Source organism: Pagrus major, chromosome 3 (assembly GCF_040436345.1).
Source record: "Pagrus major chromosome 3, Pma_NU_1.0".
Taxonomy (NCBI): Eukaryota; Metazoa; Chordata; class Actinopteri; order Spariformes; family Sparidae; genus Pagrus; species Pagrus major.
The window spans coordinates 8,160,799-8,178,159 of NC_133217.1; the positions used below are offsets into that span (position 1 = coordinate 8,160,799).

Here is a 17,361-nt window from a genome sequence, read left to right on the forward strand (position 1 = left end):
TGCATGCATGGCCAGAAGGGCAGTAGGATTATTTCTCTTCTGTATTTGCTGCTGGGGATTCCCAGGCTGCCCCAGACAATGGAGGATGTTTTTGTTACACAGGAAAAGCTGCTCACTTTCCCCTCTTACTGTCCCTCAATCCATCTGCCCCCCTCCCCTCTGTCTCCATCGTTCTATCTAATACACTCAGTCCACATAAACACAGATGCCTTTGTCCTTTTCCATCTCAGTGGAGAAATGCAAAACCAGACCAATAAACATCCTCTTGTGACAAGGGCTTTATATTCCCTTATACCTGAGTGGCTTTGTGTGTACGCCTTTGTGTTTTTATCTATGTTTGTGTGTCTGCGTATCATCAGTGCGTCTTGTCTCGTGATTGTAGGTTCCTATTCCATCCACCTATGTGTTCATTTTTCGAATACAGAGCTAACCTGCAGCTGTCAAAGCTAGTTTCCTCTTTAGCGTTGCAGCTGCCCGGCCTTTCAGATCAACGTTCAACACAACAGGACATTGTACCTTGTTCAGAGCACCACGCCAATTGTTCCTCAAGAGCAAAATCTGGTCCTATCGATCCACACTGGCCTCCCTGTTGTTTCAGCTCAGTGGGCAGTACATTGGAGGGAATGTTTGTACAGAAGTGAGTGATGTACAGAGTGATTTAGAGCTCCCTCCAGGGGGAACCCGGGCAGGAGGCGATTATGACAGCAGACATTTAGAGACAGGAGGGAAATAAAGTTGAGGTTATTTAGATTCATTGATTTTTAGATGGCACCAATCTTCAGGCTGAATAAATGATATAGCTGTAATGACTAATTTTAACAACAGGAGCAATAGTCAAAATAATGGTGTTGGTAATAGTTGTAGTGGTAGCACTCATGGATTTATATCGTTATGGATGCCAACTACTGTAATTATGCTCAATATATTCCACCTGAAATCCATCTATAAAGTATGAAACACTTACAGGATAAGAGGATGGGAGCTTGTAGTTTCTTTATTGACAGAGAACAAGGCTTTGGCCAGCCTGAATCCACAGTTAATAGCAACAATCATACATTTTAACAGCACAGAACAGCAGTAAAATGTCCATAAAATATTTTAAATCCACTTGTTCAGTTTAATCCCTTTCTCTGCTGTCCATTTCAGTATCTTCCACACTTTTATTTTTGTCCTTAAATGGTTGAATACTAGATGTTGCCTTCCACCTCTCTCTGAAGCTCTTCTGGAGGCATATTCTGCTCCTGTGCACAAATGCAGTCGTGAGCACAACCATACACACTCACAACTGCTCAACAAGTTGACTTGTGAGACTTTGGAGGCAAAGACAGTGGCTAATGTCTCCCCTCCTGATCTTATCTCTCATTAGACTCATAATTACAATAATAGCAAAGTATATTGGTAAACACTGACTGCAAGTTTGTCTTGCGCTTCAAAAATCGGATTCGGGACAGAAATTCAAGCCGACCCAATCACTCAAGGGACTTTGTTTCTATTTATATAAATACAGTACGAATATAAATATGAGTTGCATTCTTGCCAAGGGAGTAGTCAATATGTCTTTGAAGTGATATAAGACACATAAATATAATATGAACTATGGCACACATCTACATGCACATTTACAGACAAATATAGGGCGAACACACGGGGCCTTCATCTGTTAGCTGTTACATGTCGTTTCTGCCAACTGTGCCCGTTTGAGCGCACAAACTCTCTGATGTATCAACATGGTCTCTAATGCCAAGCTCTCGGGTGGATATGGAGGGGGCCAATGGCTGCGGGGCATGGCCGGAGGACATCAGAAAAAAATTGGCCAAAGAGAGAGAAAGGAGGAGATGTCCACAGTAAACCTCAGTGTGACATTTTGACTTGTTAAATACAGTGTGTTACATTAGGCCCAGGTATTGTGCATGCTGGCTTACCGGCATGCCTTACTGGAACACCTAAATGGAACAGAGCCATCATTAACGTTATTAGTTACACTTGTGCTTTTCCTACTCTGACAAGTTCCAATGCTGTGGAAAAAAATAACATTTCTAAAATTGTAGCTTTAAGAAGGGGAGCCTGACAGATGAATCAAAGAATGTGTTTGTGAGGGGTGAGAGAGAGGCAGTATGATAAACCACCTCGAGCTCACCATCACGGTGGGGTACCTGCTCCATTCTCCTCCCTCTCTGATCCCATTACCCACCATCCACTGAATCAATACATCAAAGCCGACGTACAGCTTCTGCAGATGCATTTACAGTAGTGCACATATGTCTGCTTCTCGTCAAGCCTTGGATAACCAGCCGAGATCCTTTCAAGCGTGTTTTTGAGCTTTCTTGTATAATTCTGAGAAAAAAACTAATGCGTGTCACTGTGACAAATGCACGATGGATAATGTGAATGTTACAACTCCACATTGAACAGTGAGTTAAATGAGAAAGACGATGGTTTGATGTCTTCAGCATTGAACATGTCTCTGTCATGCTGAAACAATTAAACACTTGTAGTTTTATTGTTCTAGTCACAGGTTCAGGTAAAACATGCAGACACCAGTTCAGAACATCAGATAGCCTGCATCGAACTGTACGTCTTTACTGCTGAGTTCACACCATATTATACGTTATATACAAATCTAAGATCTGATAACTGAAAGTGTTAATATAACTGTATGTATGGAGCAAAACCAATTAAAAAAACATTAAGAAGTGTATGATCTAAACCACTTATTGTATATAAAGATGAATGAGGCGTCTCTTCTTCCTTCCACTGTATAAAATGAAGCCAGAATATCCCGCTACAGGTGCTACCATCTGTGGTGGCTGTGGCTCAGGAGTAAAGCAGCCGTCCACCAATCTGAGGGTTGGTTGGTGGTTTGATCCCCAGTCCCTGTGTCTTTGGGCAAGATACTGAACTCCAAATTGCTCCTGATGGCTCTTCCATCAGTCTGTTAGTGTGCGTATGATTGTAAGACTCGAAAAGTGCTATATAAACGCTGTCCATTTACCAGCATTCTCTGGTGATTGGGCGGTGGAGCTGTGGTGCCCAGTTCCTGGCAAAGCACCTGCCCAACTCAAACGCAAGCAGGGCTAATCTGTTAATCATGACTTCACACTCCCTTTTTATAGCAATAAATAACTAACTTAAACCAAACTTGTCAGACAAATCAACACGTGACCATACATCAGCAAAGAATTATTGAAAATGACATAAACCATTTTTGGGAAAGGTTTATTTGATGTAATGTGTACTTGACATGTCCTTTAATGAAGTCGGCGAGACCGGATTTCACTGATTTAATTACCCACAATTGGTTGCAATATGGATGTATCTTTGAAGTTTTTAATATTACCAATGAAAAAACTTCAGAAGTTCAGAAACTAGAACTTATACATGTGTAAAACAATTACTTTATTGAAAGAATACTTGAGGCCAGCAAATACATGTATGTAGAAGTACAGGCGATAGAAGTAGTCAAAATGCATTTTAATATTGTAGTCTTTTGACCTACCAGTCAGCGGCCTGTATATGCTTTGCACTCTCAAGCCCTCGCAGACTTGCCGTGATGACAGTGAACACGTCACAGTTCAACTGAAGTCTGAGATGGCTCAGTTTGCAAGTCCAGAGGGTGGACATTTGGATTCAGCATAAGGCTTTGTGTCTTTGTGTGGCCACAGTCCTGCACAGAGCTAGGAATGGGTTAGAGCATAAATAAAAGAGCAGACCATTGAACAGCTCACATAGGAAATGATCATCCATGTTCATGTGCTTTCTCTTTCCTTGTCTCTCTCTCTTCCTCTCTAAGGTGAGGAATGATCTAACTAATGAGTTGGAAAAAGCGGACATTCAGATCGCAGATACAGAAAGTTTCTCCAACGACCCCTGTGTCAACGTCAAGAAGCTCAAGGTAAGCGATCCCGCCGGGGAACTCAACAAATCTGTCTTACTAAATAAAAAAAATGGTATTAATTCAAGGTCAGTTTTATTAAGTATATTCTCAGATACACCAAATGAATTGGGTTCCATTGATTTTAGAGTCACAACATTTAGTTATGATTTCTTTAATACTGTATTTGTGTATGAGTTGATGTCATCCAGACTGAATCCTGAATGAGGAATCGTTTGACTGGTCAGAGCAGAGTATTTCTCAATGAGTCTTGTGGAGTCATAATGAGGACGCAGTAATGGCTGGGGGGTCTGTACAGCGACCTCTAATGACCTGCTCTGACTAATGGATGTTTGATGGGCCTTTTAAGGATATACAGTACACACACACTTACACACACTCGTACAGGATTTTCTTATTTTCTTTCCTCTCTTTTTCTCTCCTTTGAAATGAAATGAGACAGAACAAAATGAGGCTATTATCAGGCCAATATTGAGATGTTAGGCCTGTTCGTCTTTACACCACTTACTCCTGGTGTTAACATGCATGATGAAGCAAAAATGCATGAAATTCAAATGTTAATGCAGCCAAGTGTGAAGGCTAAATTATCCAAACTATCTCCAGAGGCAATCAGAGATGCATTTGGCCTCATTTACCAGTTGTATATGTGTCGCGAGTCAGTTCCACATACAGTTTAAAGTAGAAACGTTGGAGTGGAAGTAAATCAAACATCTGAAGCTGGTGAGCTTAACTAGTGAAAAGGAGTATGACTATATTTTAGACAGGAAGTTACATACATGGCACAGTGAGAGAATAGATGTTGGACGTGAAGAGAGTGGGTGGAGTAGGAGAAAGAAATAAAGAGTAGTGGGAGATATGACGTATGAAAGATGGAGCAGGTTGAAAGAAATGCAACAGGGAGATGTGGAGACAGAGGGATAGAGAAAGAACAGGGAGATAAGCTGTCTTTCCTAAATTTTATGTGTAACTCTGTATGTTGAGGGCTGACATTTTAAGCTGACACCATCCTTCCTTGATCAACTCTAAATATGCAAATCACAGCATCGCCTCGAAAGCTTTTCCAGAACGTTTGGACGGGGTGGGCGGGGGTCCTCTGACACCCTAATGGTCTGTTTCCCTGCTCGTCTCGCAACAGCCGTTCGCTGTCTCCCCGACAGCTACGTAATATGATGAGGTAGAGGGTGACACAGATTTTCGTTGTGAAAGCTGGTCTTTTTTTGGTACAGTGTTGTGTGCGATTGTGTACGTGCAACAGCGTCTGTGGGGCAGGGGCGGGAGGGGGGCATGGCGTCACCGTGTGATCCACAAATAGAGCGCTCACATCTGTGATCCAGCTGGAATATTCACAAAGCAGACAGGCATCTCTGCTGCAAGGCGTCGAAGCAGCCTTCTACATTTCTCTGTCGCTCTCTGCTTTTTTCATCTTTATCTCTTGTTCTCTGTCCCAACTTGCTGGACAGGCTGACAAAACAACATCAGAAAACAAAGGCAGACTGAGACACCCTCCCACACATACACGCACATGCACCCACACATTCCTTCTAATCTTAGCAACAATCAAGTTATTCTTCTTTAATTTGACCATGAAATGAAAATGCAGGCAGACATTTTATAGACCAAGGCTTTTTAAGATTTTCGTGCCAATTTAGGGAGCTTGCACTCATTGGAGGGCCACATGAGAAAAAATGTCCTGAAATCTAAATTAAGTCCAAAACACTGTATTATTTATGATGATTTAATTATTTATCATGCATTCAAACTTCTTGCCCCTCAGATTTGACGTAGAAGAGGATGGTCCATTTCTTTTTTAAACATTTTTGGCTCACTGATGCTGCAAGGGGCCATACACACATGCATTACTTTCAATTTTATTCTCAAATACTGTATGCTTAATTTGAAACTAACATCCCCTGTAGTTATTGCTTCATTTAAAAGCAGCTATTTCTATAGATCAGTGTTGGTATTACCTCTGAAATCTGATACCGATGAGCTGGCTGTAAGAAACTATTGAATTCTCAAGGTAACCTTTAATTGAAAAAGTCATTTTTCTACTAAGATTACACATTAACGCACCAGTTGTTCAATTCATGGCTAGTGTAAAGGCAGCACACATATCCACTGTCAGTTGGTACTATATATTATAGAGCTGCAATCATTAGTTCATGAATCGATTAGTTGATCAAAATATAATTAATTGTCAACTATTTTGATAATCGATAAAATTTCAAACATTTTGCTGATTCCAGCTCCTTAAATGTAAGGATTTGCTGCTTTTCTTTGTCATTAATGGCAGTAAATGAAGAGTTTACGGCTTTTGGACTGCTGGTTGGACAAATGAAGCAATTTGAAGATGTCACTTTGGACTCTGGGAAATTGTGATGAGCATTTTTCACATTTTTTTTTACATTTTAAAGACTAAACTATTGATCACTTAATTGTGAAAATAATCTGAAGAAAAATTTGATAATGAAAATAATCGTTAGTTGCAGCCCTGTTGGCCATGATTAGAACATAAAACATAAGAATATATTCCTAGTTGTAAACAAAACTGAAAGTTTTCATTTATACAATACAGGATGGATGCCACATTGATTGTGGGTTTATAGATACAGAGGATAAGCTCAAAGAAATAGTTTGCAATGATATTATCATTATAGGTTTGTTTATTTCATGTGGTCTGTTATTGATAATAGTGTTTTCTTAGCTCCCTTTTCAAACTGATGAAGCACCACAGAGCACACAGCCTTCCTCACGCCAGCTTCAGGGACCAATCCACATCAAATTCTAGGTCCGAGACTCAAACAGTTAACACAGCAACAATTTTTTTCTCACAAAATTTAAGTTTAGTGACAAGGTCATGAACGCTCAGATATTGTGCCACATACAGACATCATTTTAGAGGCTTTTATTTTGAAGGCAGCAGCCTGTTAGTTCCAGTTCAGATAATAATGCCAGATCTGTGGTCATAACAGTGTGTGTATAACATTTAATACTCACCTAGGATCAGTTAGAGATCATGCACAAATCTATCCTGCGCGTGTGCACCTCTTCACATCTGCACACAACACACTTGCTGCACAGTAATCATCACAAACAGACGGGGGGATGGTTTAGTGGGTAGAAGCAACACATTGCCCAGTCTACAAATCACATCTCCCGCAACCTCATAAAAGACCATCATTAGTCCTGTGTGTAAGTGTGTGTATGTGTGTGTGCCTAATAAGCCTTAACAGTGCCTGATTGGGCTTATGAGGTACAATATTACTCAAACCATTATCAGGTATAAATCACCATCATAAAGTTACAAACAGCCCTGTCATGGATAAAGCAGTCAAGGCTGCCCTTAACACTACCCTCTTTGAGAACAATTATTGTTATAGTTATATAAAAGCTCTAGCAATGAGGGTAATTTGGGGCCCTACAGTGCCCCAGTCTCTCTGTAATGCACAAACACAACGCGCTTACTCATAGCCCACAACCACATAGTCTTTCCATGTTGTTGCCAGGCGGGCCAGAATTCATACTGAGGCTGTGGTTGTTGGCCATTTTGGTTCAGAGCCATTTCTCCAGGGAGAGCAGTGTTAAGTAGCCACTGGCACTTAACACACACACACTCAAACACAAACACACACATGCACACACACTAACAAAGAATGCACCCCAGAAAAGTTGCGACCTGCCCTTCTTGCACATACACATTGTGATGGAGCCACAGCAGTGCAACGACACTGAGGGCTTTATAGAAAAGAGCCCCTTAAATGTCCCAGCATGCTCTCTGGCACTGTGGAGAAAGAGCCAGAGAAGCCTTTTGATTGAGCTGCTCAGCTTTCTGAAAGCTCTCATCCTCTTTAGTGTGTGAGTGTGCATGTGTCCCATATGCAATGTTAGACGCTTAGAACCCTATCTATCTATCTATCTATCTATCTATCTATCTATCTATCTATCTATCTATCTATCTATCTATCTATCTATCTATTGCGAGGAGACATATTATGGTCATTTTCAGGTTCATACTTTTATTTTTGGTTACTACTACAAAAGGTTTACATGCTCTAATGTTTGAAAAACACGTCAGTTCTCTCATACTATCCCCATTCTCCCTGTCTCTGAAACACCCTGCTTTAGCAGCTCTCCTGTCTGTCTGTTAAGGCCCCTCTGCCAAAAAGCCAGTCTACTGTGATTGGTCAGCTGACACTGGCCTGGCCACTAAAAAAAGTTTACCAGCATCAAACCTGCTACTCATTATTTAGTAAGCTTCAAATGAGGCCAACTAAGTAGTCCATGTCGCCCCAGACTAGAAATAGCATTAGCCAAGCAACATGCTAACACCTAATTCAACAGAGTAACCTACAAAATGATCAGTAAAACAACATAAAATAAAGCAAAACCTAGAACATCCAAGTTTGAAGTCGGTTTAGTTTAACATAATGTCAGTGGATCTGGCGCTTATGAGAAAACTGCATAGGTTTGCAAAGGTGGTTCTCAGGCCGTGGGTGGAGATACTCAGACTGGGGGCGGTATTATTCAAATGAGCATCCATGGGGTAAGGACAAAATCTGAATGGTTTGTTGAGTCTCAGGTTTCCTGACTTAGGCAGTCCACAAAAACTGACTGGGGTTTCTTATTTCACAGGCTGTGTGTTGAATGCATGACGATAGGGACTGACTGAGGAAAGATGACTTCATGAACTGTATTCATAATGGTTTCTTATTATCCAGAATAAAGGCAAGACAGCATAGATTCACTGAGATTACAGCTGGTGGGTTTGTCACTCCATTGAAGGCTGCCTTCGTTTTAATTTTTCATTACAACTCAACCTATATCTACTGTAAAACATGTTTTCAGGGTGTTCTGTTTTGTAATTGCATTTCCAAAAACACCCTGCATGTAGTCAGCAATGAAACTAAAAGGTTTTACTGCATGGTTGTTAGAAATGTATAGCATTTTCACCTAATCGATACAGGAGGGAACCTTACACTTGAGAACTGCATGTAGCACTTAAAGTACATGACGTTACTGTAGAAAACACACTCACTGTTAAGTACGTTTGTGAAGAATGAGAATCCTGTTACAAGGTGACTGTTGGTGACAAATACCAAATTAGTAAAGTGAGTCTTCCATTAAATTGAGTGTTCAGTAACATCAGTCTTTACATTTTCTTTATACTGCTTGGTGAAAACTGACCTTCTGTATTTGGTAGTATGTCTGGTTGTCTGCACTAGCATTCATTCATTCATTCATTCTTTCATTCAACCTTTATTTAAATCTCAAAAAACCATTGAGGAAAAGCCCTCAATCAGGGTTGAATTAGACTTCTCTCCATGTATCACACATCACCTCCAGCCTTGTCCACCAGATGTAGATTCATCAAACATGTGTCAGTATTATTGCATTAGATTTGGTTGCAATTTTGTACAGTAATGTGTGTGTGCCTTGATACACACATACTGTATGCACACATCTGCCTTTGTGCATATGCGCTTGTACTATACATATGCTTGTGCACACTAAATGACAGACTGTTGGCCCCAGAGCCTGATCTTTTTTTCTACCATGAAACATGCTGCACTTCTACCCGGGCGATCTGAATTATTTACCAAGTCAATCACCAGGCCATGTGCTCTGAATCCCCATGTAAATTTGTGCTCTCCAGCATGGCTGGCAAGGCAGGCAATTCTGCCCGCTGACACTAATGTCTCTGTTGTTATGGATCGACACAATGCGACTTAATATTGCCCTAGCCTCTCAGCCACTGGTTCACCACTCAGATCGCACATACTTTATAGCTACTGAGAGACATTATCATAAAAATACAGTACATGCAACATGACAGATTCTTTTTTGATTTGTTACTAAAGTGTGATTTTGCAGAATGATGAGAAAAGGAAACTGGAAACTCATCCTAGCTAGCACAGGTATATGTTTTTCTACAGCGCCATTGCCGGGTATCGCAACATTACTTTAAATCTAGGCAGTCACGAAAGAGACTGTAATGACCACCTTGCTGTAAGGTGACAGCAATGCAATATAATCTTGATTATATAATATATATATATGCCAATTAGGTCATAACGTTTTATTCTTTCTGTTTACAGGACAACGATGTGAGAATCATCATTGGCCAGTTTGACGAGAATTTGGCCTCCAAAGTCTTCTGCTGTGTAAGTCTACACTCTAAGTATAAACTTACAGATATCAACTTGACCAATGTTCTGTGTTGTGCAAAGGTATACCAACAAAATCTGTTGTTTTATGTACATTTGGTAAGGCTCTGTTTTGAAAAATGGTTTGGACTTGATGTGATCGGGTTGTGAACACATAATAGTAAACTGTAAATGTGTAACGCAACAAAAATTTAATTATGTGAACCCAATTTATCAGTTAATTCTTTGGGGTCACATGATTTGGACTTAGATGGTTTGGGCTCATGTTGTTTTGCCCTCAGTGCTTAATTAATGATTACAGCATGTATTAAAGGACCACTGTGTAGGATTTAGTGGCATCTGGCAATGAGGTTGTAGACTGCAACCAACTGAACCCCTCTCCACTCACCCCTCCCTTCTCAAGCGGAGAATCTATGACGGTCTTCAGGTAATGGAAAAGTATGAAAAAAATTCAAAAGGCCCTCTCTAGAGCCAGTGTTAAGTTTGTTTATTCTGGACTAATGTAAAAACATGGTGGACTTCGTTGTAGAGGACTCCCTCTGTAAATATAAAAGGCTCATTCTAAACTAAAGAAAACACAGTGACTCTAAGTTTCAGGTGATTATACACTAATGAAAACATAATAATTATAAATATTGAACTCCATTCCTGCCAAAAGATCCCTCTTAGTCTTTCACGCTGGACTCTTAAACTCAGTTGGCACTAGACCTAAACTCTCAGGCCAATCTTTAGCTTTAGATATACTCTGCTCACATTAAGTAAGAACGATTAAACATAAGTTAAGCTCCATAAATCATACTGCATCTCCCTGTGGCTACATTACTTCAACTTCCATTTATTCTACCCCTCCCAGGCATATAACCTGAACATGTTCGGCAGTAAATACCAGTGGATTATCCCCGGCTGGTACCAGGGCAACTGGTGGGAGCAGGCCAACTCCACCAACTGCACCACCAAGAAGCTGCTCACGGCCATGGAGGGATACATCAGTGTGGACTTTGAGCCGCTCAGCGCTCGCCAGATCAAGGGCATCTCTGGCAGAGTGAGTGACACCCGCTGTTGTACTTCAGAAGTCTTTAATGTTGACAACGAGTAATTCAATGTGTCATGAGAAGAATTGAAAGTACAAATGAGCTGAATAACCAAACACAAATACATTCAACCTTAATGTTTATGTTTATAGCGAAAGACTAATGCTATTGATACATTTACAATGATATAGCAGTCTGAGGTATATAAAGTATGAGAAAATAGTTTAACATTTTGTCTTGGTTTTGGAATGGGTCATCTGTTTTTAGACCAGTGCTTAGTCATCACTGGAAGTTGTTGTACTTTTCAGTAATTTTAACATTTCCTGTAGATCTGTGGAGACATGAGAGGGCTTTCTCCACAAAGAGACATCTTAGATGCATGTTTTTAAAGCAGACATCTCAACCAAAATCAATCATGTTTTTTTTTCCACAATGCACTACCCAGCACAGAGGCATTGATCCCGAAACAGCATTTCCAGTAACTTTGTATCTCAAATTGTGTGGAAAATAGTCCCTTCTGCTTGGACAAAGTTACACCAATAAAAGTGAATTAGAAGTAATCCAAAACTCTCTTTTACCTGTCCTTCAGACCCCTAAGGAGTATGAGAGGGAGTACAGCAGAGAGCTTCAGCAGAAAGGTGTGGAGGCCAGCAAGTTTCATGGCTTTGCCTACGACGGAATCTGGGTCATTGCTAAAACCTTTACTCGCGTGATGGAACTGCTCCGGGTAAAACAACGGCAGAACACCTACCACAACTTCACTGTGGATGACCGCGAAGTGGGAAAACTGGTTCTGGATGTCATGAACGAGACCAACTTTTTTGGTGTAACGGTAAGTTATGGAGCAGATTGTTGTATTTTTTTAAATGTGATCATTCGGTTAAGGTATGGTGCAGTCTGATATGCTGGAAGTTAGAATGGGTTATTTCACATCACGCATTTTCATACATTGAGCCTTCAAAGCGCCCACTGTCTACACTTAATTGACAAGGATACTCTCCAGACACTCACATACTGCACATTTACATGTTTTTTTTGTTAGTATTGAATAGCCAGACCTCTCCACATCTTGTTTTGACTAGTTTGTATATCTTTAAATCACTGACAATCGTCTTGGGGCACTGTTGCCGCTATGTCCAGGGTGCAGTAACAATTCTCTTGCAAAACAGTGTCAGGAAGGAACTTGTTTTGGTGGGTGCAGGTGGGGAAGCGAGCTGTGGCATGAAAATGTCTAGGCAATTGGCAAATTGGCAATTTCAGCTTGTTGTTAGCTTTGAGATTCTTGTCGTTGCAAATAGCAACAGGGACTTTGAACAGTAACACACAGATAGCAGAAAGGCCGGAAAATGCCCACTTAAATAGTCGCCAATGGCAACCTTATACCAAAAGCTTACTTCCTGTGAGTCAGACTAGGTTTTTGTTAATATTGTTGAGGCACATAGTGAGAGAAACACAGACGCTCATACATTCAGTACATATAAAGATACAAACATGGTTTAAAGTTACACAGTCAAAACACCATAAAATATGTTACTGCTGATGAAGAAGCATCCTAAAACCATCTCTCAAGTGTTTATGCATGTATACACTATGTAAATTATACATGTTCAGTGACTGTACAGTATGGATTGGGCAAATGTCAGAACAGCACATAGAGGCATTAATTACTGCTCTGTAAGGCTGGAAGCCTGTTTGCAGAGAAAGTAACTTAGCCATCCTTGTCTGCATGAAGCCTAAAGTGATGCCATTTGGTGCTGCCGACTCACTCCAATGCATTCAAAATTGATCCTGGTGGCTACGCTAGCTACAAGCGGTGTGTGTGTGTGTGTGTGTGTGTGTGTGTGTGTGTTTGCACGCGCTTGCTCTCACTTCCCATTGAGCCGTTAGAGGATATCTCCTCTTCCCTGTAAAGGCCACTCCATTATTAGAGGATGCCATGCTGCTCCCAGCCTAGACAGCCAGTAGGCATGCAGGGCCTTACAGTACATTAGAACATTACTCATATCATATTCATAACTGTGTTTACAAATAAATGGCCTGAAAAATACAAGTGAAGAGAAAAGGGAGAAAGATGAGTGCTACTGGGAAATTACAGAGGTACAGTGTAATACTCTGCATTTTCTCATGAATGCTGACTAAATGTAGAAGGGTGGGTGAGGGACTAAAGTCAAGGTGGGACACAAGAGAGAAGTGGATACACACAATAAGGTAGAAATACAGAATACGGATACAGTATTTATACTGTATTAACTGGACAAGTGAGGAAGAGAGAGAGGAAAATATCCTTGAAGAAAATTAGTACAGGCTACTGACGTTATTGTGAGGTCCTGTGGGACTAACTTCCCACAGGGTTGTATGTGTGTTTCAGCACTGCACCAAATCCTCCAGGTCGTCATTCCTCACCCCTCTAGTCTCACCTCTCTCGGCACAGACCCACTCAGGGCTGCTGATCAGGAGCTGGCTGACAGTGAGTGTTTCCCCAGAGACTTGAAGAAGCAAAACAGCAAAGGAATAGTGATGGCCATGTAACAGTTCATTCACTTTTTTACCCAAGGCACACAAGTGAGATAAAGTCTTATGAGGATGTTTGGATAGGCTTGCAAACGTATTCTCTGCTTTCATATCTATATGGTCTCATGTTAATTCTGCAGCTATCAGTGGTGGAAATAGTACTCAAATCCTGTAGTGATACTTGAGTGTTGTGAAGGTTAGTTATGGACATAATACGTTACTGGTTGCTGTGTCGAAAATGTTATCGGAAAAAAGTAATGTAAAAGTAAAAGTTATGTAGTTTTTTAATTACTTCATCAGTTATGTAACTTATTCAATTAGATTACTTTTTTAACAAATGTTTGAAACTGGGCAATAAAGCTTAAAAGCTTGCCCGAAAAAATGACTAAATAAGGCAGAAACATGCAAAGCAAAATAATGATTTTTTAAGTAGTACATGTACACTTTTACAGGAAATAATATATTCAGACATAATTTTGATTGAGAAAAAAATACTGAAATACGTGCCTCAAACTGACCTTAAATCCAAAATAAAAGTGTTCATTATGAAGAATGGCCCTACTACTGTAACTACTTAACATTGCTCTGAAGTACTGTAGTGCTTAAAGGAGACATACTATGCTCATTTTCAGGTTCATCATTTTTTTTATTTTGGCTTACTACTAGAATAGGTTGACACACTTTAATAATTAAACAAAACACATCAGTTTTCTCATACTGCAGCCTTCTTCCCCCCCTCAGTCTGAAATGCTATGTTTTAGCTCCTGTCTCTTTATTTTAAATGTATCTACAGTATTTCCTACATTACAGGGCTATACAGACATGAAATGTGCGAAAGCGCATAGAGTGCAAAAGTGCAAACATTTTAGTCCATGTAAATCTACATGCTCTTGTTTTATTTATGTCCTACAGAAAAAGAAACCTCAGTTACATACAGTACATAATATTGTTCAAACAGCTAAATTCCTTAATAATGATGTTTTCTTTGTACAACCACAAGTCCACAATAGAATAAAAACATTCTGTGTAAGAATGTTGTGCGAGTGATAAACAGTTATGTCGTTTGAAGACGGCAGCTTGGCAGAATAATTAAATTCATCTTTGTACCAAAAGATTTGAGATCTGTCGACTATTATAGCTGTTCTTTTAAGGGATTACATGAAGTGAGATCAAAAGTGTTCCCTGTATGTAGCACACACTTCGCACATAGAAACTTCCACCCACACACGACAATCAAAGACATAGGAAGGCAAATTTTCCTTCCACACTGCATACATCTTTTATGCTATTTTCAAATTCAGATACAGAAAAGCAGCTATTACACAACTTAATCGGTTCGCTCTTGGTTTGCAAAAAACTTCCACAAGGTTTCCAATACAATGAATCCATGTGCAAGCACCAGTGAAACAGCAAATTCAGGTCGTTTACCCTTGGATTAAATGTTATATGTGCGTGTGTTCTTGATCATATCGGATCATTTCCTGGCTTGAGCCTTGTGTCGTTCCTTATGTCATGATTTTACACTCTGTCTTTGCCATGTGCACATGCACGTCTCACGGGACCAAACCGTTACCATTCTGCGCTGATCTTAGTTCTGCTGATGAATCTGGAGCAGAGGCAGGAGAGTGATCATGGAGGACTCCACAGTATTGATCTGGCTGCTGTCAGGGCCACAGAGAAGAAGGCTGACTTTGCTGGGAGAGACTCTCAGGGTGGAGAGAGTGCAGATAGCTGCCAGAACCACAGGATGATGTACACTAGAATCCACTAGGGAGAGCCACATGGGTTGTGATTGGGGATGACAAGTGTGTGGGTAAAGGTTTGTTTTGCTGGGTTTTTTTTTACTGTGGTCAGTGGTCATAGTGTTGGTATCAGTGTCTTTCTGTGTAATGGTGAGTCGCATAGCCTGAGGCTTGACAGTCAAACTGACACACTGAGGTGAAAGAGAGGAGGGGGTGTGCGTGATGTGTATCTGTTGTTTTGTTAATGTGTAAGTGTGTGCATCACGGCTACATTCACATCAGCTGTGTTCCCACCTCAAACCCTTGAAAACCCAGAGGAAGTCACACCTGCAGCCCACAGACCAACGTCTCATTTGACCCCAGCACTCCTGTCACTGACAGTATTCTCACCTCCACACACAGAGTAATACCTGGCTGCTTCCACCTGTCTCACCTCAGAAGCACACATTCACACACACACACACACACACACACACACACACACACACACGCCTGGACGCAGTGATTGCTCCATCAGCCACCATTGTGTCTCAGGTCTGAACGTCCTTTGAATACTAGACAAGGGACACCTGTCTGGGTCAATACACTCCAGTGAGGTTGCCTAAGCTGCAGAGGAGCATAATGCCTTGTGGAAAGAGGCTTTACAGCAGCTTCTTTGAATTTTGGTCAAAAGAGGTTAATTTAATCTTTGTAGCACAGACATTTATTTCCAATTAAGAATGTCAGAGTCGGTGCCTCTGCATATGTTTGATATACTTTGCATATTCTGCAAACCGTGTATACACTTGAGAGAACAAATTGGGGGCCTGTTTAAATAACTGCATGCCATTTCAATAAGGTTTGCGATAGCTCCACTTTTGCTGATGTGAAGGGCAATTATGGTAGTGATGCTAATGCACAGCAAGAGCATGACGGTGCAGCTACTCTAGAAACCTGGATACATGCACTCACAGTCATTACGGGTTCAAGTCAAGTTCCCCTATTTTCAACCCACATTGTCTGACCCTGTTTACACACCACCGCTATCTGAATGCAGTACCTAATGAGATGAACTGAGGTGCACAGCACAGTCCTGCTTACACTTAAGACATAATTGCACAGCATATTGTAGGAAAGAGCAGCTTGTGACGAAAGAATACTTGTTAGTGTCGGCAAGTCAGATTGACTGTGGTGTGGCATTGCTAGCAGAGGATCTGCTGTACATCACCAGGGTAAAGGTAGCATTGGAGACCCCCATGTCTCAGGAGTAGCTTGCTCTGCTTGCACGACAGGCATCACACATGCATGCACATGAGCATAATGTGACAACATATTAGGTACATACACATAGACATGCTCGCGGGCGCACACTCAAACATCAAAGATGCCATACAAAGACTGGGATTCAAACAGAGGGGTGGGATACCGCACCGCTACTTCAAAGCTTGCCATCTTTTTGAGGCAAAATTAGCTCTCCAGCTTCCTTCCCCATATTTCCCCCTCAGCTGTCTTTTAATCAGCCAATGCAAATGCTCCCTCTCTCTATCTATCTATCCATCTATCTATCTATCCATCTATCTCTTTCGCTCTCTGCTCTCACCTTTGTTAGCCAGCCAGTAATATGTAAACCCAGTTAAATGTGTAATTAAGGAGCTCTGTAAGCAGATGGCGGGCTGAATTAATTGAGCAGTCTTGGTAGATGAAGAGGGAGAGGGGGGTAAAGAGACAGAGTGAAGGAGAAAATAGAACAAGAGGAAGAGAAAGAATGAGAAAACATTGGAGAGATAAACCGACAGGAGCCAAATTGATTTGAATGTGTCTTACGATATTGCCACAAAGTAGAATTGCTTTTGTCTTCCTTGTCTGCGTCTACGCTCCCTGGCTTGAAATTGCTTATGTTCAAATCAAAGACTTTCCATTGTTATTTTCCTGTCGTTTGAGGGTGGTTGTTGACCGACAAAAGCACACCTTCCTGCCGAGAAATGAACATTGAGAAATAAAACGTCGAATAAAACCTCGGCTGCACTCACTGACCACTACAC

The 17,361-nt window shown here is 40.9% G+C and overlaps 1 protein-coding gene across 1 annotated transcript in view; it reads left to right on the top strand.

Annotated features, from left to right (window-relative positions):
• The window catches only part of gabbr2 (gamma-aminobutyric acid (GABA) B receptor, 2), a 191,140-nt gene that overhangs the window by 107,926 nt on the left and 65,853 nt on the right, over nt 1-17,361 (top strand). The window contains exons 5-8 of the mRNA XM_073463307.1: nt 3,791-3,892; nt 9,988-10,053; nt 10,910-11,098; nt 11,677-11,919. Coding sequence (XP_073319408.1) covers nt 3,791-3,892; nt 9,988-10,053; nt 10,910-11,098; nt 11,677-11,919 — 600 coding nt within the window. The remainder of the gene's footprint in view (nt 1-3,790; nt 3,893-9,987; nt 10,054-10,909; nt 11,099-11,676; nt 11,920-17,361) is intronic.